The following is a 9,562-nucleotide window of genomic DNA, read 5'->3' as shown; positions in this document are numbered from 1 at the left end:
CATGCTGTCATCAGACCAGGGGTGCAAGTGTGTGGCATGAGCATTCTTTGCCATCCCAGAGACTGCACAATTGCAGAAGTCAGCTGTGAATTGAAGCCAGTCAGCTCAGCTATGTAAGAAATATCTATTGTTTTTTTTTTTTTTTTTTTTTTTTTTTGCTTTTTTAGGGCGGCACCCTTGGTATATGTAAGTTTCCAAGCTAGAGGTTAAACCATGATGCTGGAAAGATGTTACCTGAATCCAGGTTCTTGTTCACAGAGCCAAAGAATGAACTTCAAGAACATGCAGACAGCAAGCAAGCAAAGTCTTTATTACAGGAAAGCAAACAGCTTCCAGGACAGCTGGGAGGAAGAAGAGTAACCCCCACCACTGCCCGCCACTGTCCTATAGGGGTTTTTATCCCTTAAAGATGGGGATTACCAACGTGGGGTCCAGAAAGACGTTGTTTTCTCCCATTGGCCTTGTCCAGTTACCTATATCAGTCCTCATCCAATAGGGTTCTTAGAGGTGGAAATGCCCTGTAAGTTTTATGGTTTCTTTGCCCTTCTCTTTCTTAGACTCAGAGTCGCCATTCCTCTCATTGCTTTTCTATCAGTTGAGGAGTGGGTTTGTGATTAATGCCTACCTGGATGTGAAACAGGTACACTCCCTATAGTAAACAAGGCCTGTGGGGATATTACTCCCTGGAGCTCTTAAGCCACAAATGTTAATCAATGGCCATATCAAAGAATGCATCAAAGTCCATGCTCCTACACTATCTGAGTTATTATCCTGCCTCAATTGGAGCCGCAGCCACCAGCCTACACCACAGCCACAGCAACGCCAGATCCAAACTGCATCTGCAAACTACACCACAGTTCACAGCAATGCCAGATCCCCAACCCACTGAGTGGGGCCAGGGATTAAACCCACATCCTCATGGTTGCTAGTCGGGTTCATTACCCCTGAGCACCAACAGGAACTCTTTTTTTCCCCTAGGGCGGCACCTGAGGCATATAGAAGTTCCCAGGCAAGGGATCAAATTGGAGTTGCAGATGCTGGCCTACAACATAACCGTGGCAACATCAGATCCGAGTCGTATCTTCAACCTATACCACAGCTCATGGTGATGCCAGATCCTTAACCCACTGAGCGAGGCCAGGGATCAAACCTGCATCCTCACGAATACCAGTCAGGTTCCTAATCTGCTGAGCCACGATGGGAACTCCTCTTCTTCTCTTTTTTTATGGCATTTGGAAGTTCTCAGACCATGGGTTGAACAGGAGCTGAGCTGAGGTCTGTGCCACAGCCATACCAAGCCGGATCTGAGCTGCATCTGTGACCTATGCTGCAGCTTGAGACAACTCCAGATCCTTAACCCAACGAGCAGGGGCAGGGATCGAACCCACATCCTCATAAAGACAATGTTGGGTCCTTAACCCAATGAGCCACAATGGGAACTCCAAATATCTATTGATTGATTGAGGTCATTCATTTCTAACTCTAAAGCCCATCCCACAGGGTGATGAGAAATTCAACCTCAGTAATTACTGGCTCCTCACACAAATGCCCAAGGTGGTGCCACCCTTCCATGCTGCCCAGCCTCATGGTCCCTTCAGATATGCAAGCTTCACCTTATGTGGAGTCTGACACCCTCTGGGCCTGCTGTGATCCCTCTGCGAAAACTATCCCCTCTGAGATGTTGCTGCTTCCTTTAACTCCTGGCCCCAGAGACTTGAGCCTCTGCTCTCCACACAGGGAAAAACTCCCAGGACAGGATCACACAAGCGGTTTAGCTACCTGGTTGGTGATGAAAGGAAAGAAACAGAAACAGAGAACTCCCACAAATTCACACTTAACATCCGCCTAAAACTTACTGTTTTTCCCAGTTCAATTTCACTATTTCCAGGAACATTAATTCCTCGAAGACACAGTTGTATTCCCAGCACCTAGAATAGCCCATAGTCTCTCAATATATAATTTTGAATTATTGGGAAGGGAAACAATGAATAGGTGAATGGATAGATGGATGTGAGGAATGAGAGCAAGTGTCTTACTGTAAAGGATATACTCTAAGAGACAGGAGAAACTTTTTAATCTCATTTTACTTTTTTTTTTTTTTTTTTTTGCCAAGGCATGCAGCGGCTTGATGTGACATCTCAGTTCCCAGACCAGGGGCTGAACCCAGGCTGCAGCAGTGAAAGCACCAAGTTCTAACCACTAAACCACCAGGGAACTCCCAAGACAGGAGAAGCTTTAGAAAGCCTTTAACTTTATCTCAGTGAGATCCCAGCACCATCACCAGACAGCCCTAGGAACTCAGGCCCTCTGTGCCTTGTTTCCTCCTGTTCTGCAAAGTGGGGTGAAATATTTGGACACCTCACTAGTGACCACTCAGCTAAAATAAGTTAATGGATTTTGAGTGCTTAGAAGAGGACCTGGAAAAGGGCAGGCACTCAGTAGATGTTAGCTACTTTTAACAGTAGCAACACACAAGAGGAAGTTACATTTGTTATTACAGTTGTTCAGATCAGAGGCTGGCTGGGAAAGAGCCCCAGCTCAGCTGCTTGGCAGCCACGTGACCATGGGCAAATTGCTCAGTTTCCAACAAGTGGATAAAAGTAATTATCTGTTTCATAAGGTTCTTCTGCAACAAATGAATTATTATTTAAAGACTCAGTACAGTCCTTAGAACCAGTTAAGTACAGAGCTGGTGTTGAGCCAGTTATTATATGAAATTAAAATAGGGAACCATGATATCAATAGAACACAGTAGCTGTGGACTCAAGAGAAAGGTGAGATGAGTAGAGTGCATCAGAATGTAAAGATGAGATGGGAAATCACAGGGCAAAACTCCCAAACTGGAGACACTGGCGAAGACAGAGAATCACAGGTTACTGGGCACTGAAGCCACTAGAGCCAGAATCTGGGAGAAAAATGCAAAAATGTGCAGCACATAGCTTGATTCAGTCAACAAAAACTAGAAGCAACCAAGCTGACATTCAGAATATCATAATGTAAGAATAATAATACATTAATAATAACATAAGTCCAGCAGGACTTCCCAGGTTGGCTCAGTGGGTTAAGGATCCAGTGTTGTCACTGCTGTGGCACGGGTTCAACTCCTGGCCTGAGAATTTCTGCATGCTGTGGGCATGACCAAAACCAAAAGAAAACAAAACAAAAAACAATATAGGCCCAAACCCTGTCTACAAATACACATAAGAAAAAGAAAAGACTTAGCTGAGGATGGGAGGGAAGAAAATAGAGGATTAGTGTTCCAAATAACTAAAAAAAGAAAAAAGAAAATATGGCCCAAGCAATGAAAGACAGGAAAAGGAAAGAGAAAGAACAAAATACCTCTTCCACACAAAATGTCACAAGATCATATAATTTTAACAAAGATGTAAATTAAACTTACCTATTAGATTATGAGAAAAATGCTAAGGCATCTAGAAAAAAAAGTGATATTAATAATAAAATACATTAAAAAGTGAAAAAAAAAGGGTCACTTCATGTTCACAATACTTGGCATAGTTATAAGTCACATGGCTTCAACGTATGTCGAGATTAAAAGTTACAAATTTCAAAAAGCATAAAAAGAAACACAAATTCTTAACTGTAATTGATAGTTGTTGCCCTAAGAGTATATTGCCTGTATTTCTACCTCTAGTAATGGGCTTTATGTGCTAGATTTTAATATCCTTGAGCCTGGGCAAGTTTAAAAGAAACATGGTTTACTTGCACAAGTGGATAAAAGTAGTATGTTTCATAAGGTTCTTCTGCAACAAATGAATTATTATTTAAAGACTCAGTACAGTCCTTAGAACCAGTAAGTACAGAGCCAGTGTTGAGCCAGTTATTATTTGTGGTGCAGTGGTTAACAAATCCGACTAGGAACCATGAGGTTGTGGGTTTGGTCCCTGGCCTTGCTCAGTGGGTTAAGGATCTGGCATTGCTGTGAGCTGTGGTGTAGATCGCAGACATGGCTTGGATCCCGCGTTGCTGTGGCTCTGGCGTAGGCCAGCAGCAAAAGCTCTGATTAGACCCCTAGCTTGGGAACCTCCATATGCTGCAGGAGTGGCCCTAGAAAAGGCAAAAAGACACACACATAAAAAAATAATAGGGAACCATGATATCAATAGAACACAGTAGCTCTCATCAGTTTTGAAAGATCGTAAATGCCCTTGATATGATTGCGGGTGTGAAACAAATGGTGAGATTTTGAATTGGTCCCTCTTATTGAAATTAAGTCTACTTAATTTATCAAGTCATGGTCATGCCCTGATTTTATATACTTGTACATATCAATAAACACTGTGATACTTGATAAATAAATAATAAAAAGAAACACAAAGGTAAAAGACTTGAATCTATTCACCTCTATCATTTGGGTGTCATTGGTTGAAAAAGAACTAAGCAGCTTCTAAGCAACAAGGAAATTAGAAGCCACAAAGCTGACAGGAACCAGGGGCCCTTGTGGGCAGAGTGCTAAGGCTGATGTGGTTGAGCTCCAGATGAAATAATTACAAAGGCAAGACTGGTCAGTAGAAGGGGACCCTGGTTAGCAGGGGCCTTGGGCTCTCTAGTGTGCAGGCTCTAAGCAAGTTCACATCTGCTCATAAACAGTGCCCAGGTCAATCCACCCACCATTCGGCCATAAACTGACACAGCCCTGACATGTAGAACTCCTCACTGTCCTTCAGCTGCAGCTGAGCCCAAGTTCCTGAGAGGGTTCCTTAGGTCCCCGATGTCCCTCCACCCACATGACTAGGTTCCCAAGCCCTTCAGTGAGAACTCTACTCTCCAATCCAGAGGCCAGTAAATGAAAACAAAGATTTAACTATGCCAAGTAGTTATATACTTTAAATGTATACAAGGATTTGACTATCGATTCATTCCTAGAGCTAGTTTGTTCAACTTCCACATATTTGAAAGACATAGAAAATTGACACCTCTGAAAAATTGTATATTCTGAGGTACATAGTAAAATAGCTGCATCTGACCATAAAACATGGGAGTAGGAAGAAAATAATATGTTTTAAGAAGCAAACACCTTGAACCTTCCCCCTTTTCCCTGCTCGACTGAATGTGGTAATATTGCCAAACATTTCCAAAAATTAACGCCCAAAATGACACCTGACGAAGAGATTATTCATTTGAAAGGTCTGGGTCAAATCATAAGTGATGAAAACTACGGTCAATTTATAGGGTTGAACAGCTATAAGAAAACATTTAAACAACACTGTGTTCTTTTTATCTCATACAGTTAGTCAAAGTGGGTAGTTCTTAATTTCCCAATCCACTGTTAAAGAGTTTATAGAAATATAAAAGCTGAAGGATAAACACTTTAAATAAGAATTCATACTACAAGGAAGTAAGAATCTTTCAACTTTTATTTCTAGGATACATTTCATCTGGAACCTTTTGTTTTCTTTACAATTTTCCCCCTAAGAGAAATGAATACAATAAAAATATAATCCAACTACCAGCAATGCTTGTAACCAGAAAAGAAATCTAAAATCTCTGGTGTGATAATATAGGATTTTTTTAAAAATATAAACTTCATACCAGAAATAAAGCCTGAATATTCTCTTTTTCTTTAAAAATATAATTTTTCCTTCTTTGCTTTCCATGTAAATCTTATAATCAACCACTTAGTTCTAAAGTCTATTTTTAACTAGTAATTATAATGCTATAGCACTGTTTTCCTCCTACTTTGTATCCTGTTTTGTACTGTGAATCAACTAATAATTGCAGAAGTGTCCAAAGGGGAGGGGGGGAGATGCCATTGGGTTGCAGCAAGATTCTTCCAAGATATACTGGATCATTAAAAAAAAGAAAAATTCCCCATTAGCCAATTGAAACCTAATTAACAAACTGTATTTTGCCATGTTTAGAAAACGTCCACAAAGCACTTTTGCAAACTGTAAAGCTCTAATGGAAAACATTTTTTAAATCTGCTTTGACCAGAAAGGCTGCTGACTGGGATAGAAAATCAGGGACAGACGGCTCTGTGAAATCTTCTTTTCTGTGATTACTTAGATTTGGGGAGGAGGAGATTATAAATTGCAAAGAAGTTGGGTACACAGTGACATATGACTATTTTTCTTAAATGAGAACAAAGACCAAGGGGCACAGGAGTAGACCAGTACGTTACACCAGACAGAGAAGTCAAGCCAACTGTCTCCAACTAGGAATAAGAAATAAAAGAAGTTAGTTTTTTTTCCCCCACTTCAGACCAGCTCATCTACACAGAGCTTCATCACTTCAAGTATAGGTCATTTCAAAATAGTATTCCAAAGCCCAACATAAATAAACATAAGAATAGTGTCCTTTCTTTAGCTTAGGAAGATAATCTAAAAGCCTAATTATAAACATTATTACAATACACCTGAGCCAGAGTGACACTCTCATACCTCTAAATGCAAAGCATTACACATTACACATAACGACTTTTTAGGGTATTTTGTGGAATATAAAAAGTTAAGCAAAGGAATAAAAGTTTGGTGACAAAAATAATCCCAGTGAGGGCTTCCTTCTTGTTTGCCAGAATGCAAAATAGACCCAAGAGAAACTTCTTTCCATGAGCCACCTTAATGAAATGAGATGGCCCTCTGAAGACAGAGTCGGCAATCAAGCTGCATGAATTTGGTCATCTGTACCTAAACACAGGTGACCAAGAGGGCATCCCCAAACAACTCATCAAAGGATGAATGAACTGACAAGAGGGAATGGGCCTGGGTTTGCTAACGAGTTGAGCAAGTTGGGTGTGCTGGGGAGGTGGCCCTGGCGCCTGGGGAGACTCCTTCCCTAAAGATTCTGTCCAACCTTCCCATGATTCTCTGAGAGGAGGCCTAGCTCAGCACAGGCAATGGGCCAAATGGCCTGGTAACCTCTCTTGGCCCTCAGATGCACTTACTCTTTTCTTTGGTGTCTTCTTTCCCCAAGAGAATATTCAGGCCACTTTTGTTTTTTGTTTTTTTCTGCATTAGTGAGAATTATAAACTGGCAATTTAGAATGCCCCTAATCTCACTGAGTATCTCATGTTACTAATAATACCTTGAGTGATACGAATGAGGAATTTAAATGCCATTTACACAAGAGTCAAACAAGCCCATGTCACACTCTGATGTTTCCACATTAATAAAACTTAGCTATAATATGTAAAAATAGTTTACCAAGGTTTTAACTACTCAACTTTAAACCAATTTCTGTATTCTATGTAAAAGTTATTTATATTGAAGTAGCATGCCTTCAAGTTTTCTACATATAACAACAAAGATTTTTTAAAGTATACATATATTTTAAACCAATTCACTCCCTTTACAATCACACCTTCAGTCCAACATTTAAAAGATAAACCCAAACTGTCAAAATGAAAACAGAAGCAGACCAACTAACAGTATATTATTTAAAGGAAACAACATGGCAAGGAAAGGTCAGTGTTAAAATGGGAAAAATAAACAGATTCATTGGAAATCTGCTCTGGTGTATTCAGAAATGAACCTCACACAGCACAGATCTGACTGTGACATCAGGCAACTCATTCCTTTCTCTTCTCATTCCATGATGCATATCTATGCATTCCACTAGGCAAGCCTCACTGAAGTTTATACAGTGATGAGTTATCCTAACAGCAGAGACTAGTATTAAATACACAGCCTATTCCAGAATTGGCATGTGCTCCCAACAACTGTTTTGTGCACTCCCTGAATTATAAAATAGTCTGATCTTTTCGGAGCATAAAAATGAAAGGGTTTACATCTATTCATACACATTGTGCATTAAATGTTACTAGGCTAGGACATTAAGGTGAGAAAAAGGAATTGAAGGGTACAGTAAATTTTCTTCAAACAAATTCCATTACATTATTAGTGACATGTATTTATTTTAACCAGGTCATGAAAAAAGAAAAAAAAATATTACCAGAATTTGTATCCATTTCTTGGAGAAGCTAATAATAAAACATTAAATACACATATTTATTTGAAGAATCTTTGGTAGCAATTGTGTTTATTCCACATTATAGGATTTTTCAAAATAAATGTCAAAATTACTCATCAGCATATGAAAGATAAATTACGGTATTATTCTTTTGGTTTGCCTATAAAATGTACTTGAACCTATTAACTTGTACTAATCATGCACTTAACACGGTATCTGTTCAACTTATGTACATATAAAATGAGAGACTAATATCAGAAAGAAATTAGACAGTAATGAGAATCAATGACAAAACATAACAATGACAACTGTTCTTAAGGAATTTATTTTTAAATTATAAGATTTACAATGTTTTGATTATGCAAAATAGCATAATGAAAATTAGACCAAATCAATAAACCAAAAAAGAGAAAGAAAACTGAGTTTTCTTGAATATCAGTACTTAAACCATCATTGTAAGTAACTGATTTTCCAATCATGTCTTATGCAGACATAATAATTTCAAACATTTCAAGTGTGGGTTTAATTTCTCATTTTCAACTTTTATGAACCATAGTGTAATTTATTTCAAATCCTATTATACCTAGTGTTTACACTGCAACAGCAGCAAATCTCACATGTGCAATCAAATGTGGAACTGGGGCACAGCTTTTAGCCGCAGACAGAAATTATACACTGCATTCGGTATAGTAGAGTATGTTATATTAACCAGAGCGTAGAGTTTAGTACATTTATTGCAGGGATGGTATTTCTTTCCCTTTGAACTGAACCAGCTGAGCTTCTGAGCTGACATATTACTGCTGTGGATAGTAAGACTGCTGTGGGGGCTGAGGGAAAGGGTATGAAGGCTGCTGGGGTCCTGGGTAAGGAGCCTGTCCAGGGCTCTGGTGATACACTGGTGGATATGGCATGTTATACTGGCCGTATGCGTATGGATTATAGCCCATGGGCATGGGCATTTGGCAATACCTGATAGGAAGAAGAACACAAAAAAACTGCATTGGTAAGTCAAACACTAGAAAATGAAACATATAATAATCTAAAACAAAATGTTTTCAAGAAGGCCATTTTTTTCTATTTCTTAGTCTATTAAAGAACAGTAGAGAAAAAAAACAGCTGTTTCAAGGTACTTGGCTAGAGAAAAGTGTTCTATCCTATTACTAAATGATATGAAAGAAAACCAAGTATTTAATACTACCCAGAAAATCAGATTACTGAAGGAAAGAGGACTAAATATTCAACTATAAACAAGGAATAAAAACAGAAACCCTCCCCCCTTTTTTTTTGGCTGCACCTGTGGCATGCAGACTTCCTGGGCCAGGGATTGAACCCACGCCACAAAAGTGATAACACTGGATCCTTAAGCCACTAAACCAACAGGGAGCTCCCCAGAGACCCTTCATTTTAATGTTTCACAAGATTCAATGTTCACTGTAATGCTCACAAATTTACTACTTATGAAGTTTTACTATTTAGAAGATAAAATGTAATTGCTAAGTAAAGTTTGGAAGACATCTTAAAGGGAAGTTAAATGTCTGGATTTTTAAGATTAAAAGAATTATCACAAAGAAAGCTGATCTTTAAGAAAGCACATGCCATAATTAGATTTCTATTCAAGAGTTGATCAGAATATCA

General features: G+C 39.0%; 1 protein-coding gene across 2 annotated transcripts in view; it reads right to left on the bottom strand.

Moving 5' to 3' along the window:
* PDCD6IP (programmed cell death 6 interacting protein) overlaps positions 5,358-9,562 on the bottom strand; it is a 66,984-nt gene continuing 62,779 nt past the window's right edge. For both annotated transcript variants that reach the window (XM_021071622.1, XM_021071621.1), the window contains exon 18: positions 5,358-8,896. In XM_021071622.1, the coding sequence (XP_020927281.1) occupies positions 8,722-8,896 (175 nt within the window). In that variant the 3' untranslated portion in view covers positions 5,358-8,721. The remainder of the gene's footprint in view (positions 8,897-9,562) is intronic.

The sequence above is a fragment of the Sus scrofa genome, chromosome 13 (assembly GCF_000003025.6).
Source record: "Sus scrofa isolate TJ Tabasco breed Duroc chromosome 13, Sscrofa11.1, whole genome shotgun sequence".
Lineage (NCBI taxonomy): Eukaryota > Metazoa > Chordata > Mammalia > Artiodactyla > Suidae > Sus > Sus scrofa.
The sequence above is the reverse complement of the archived record's forward strand: the minus strand, read 5'-3'. Positions and strand labels throughout refer to the sequence as shown.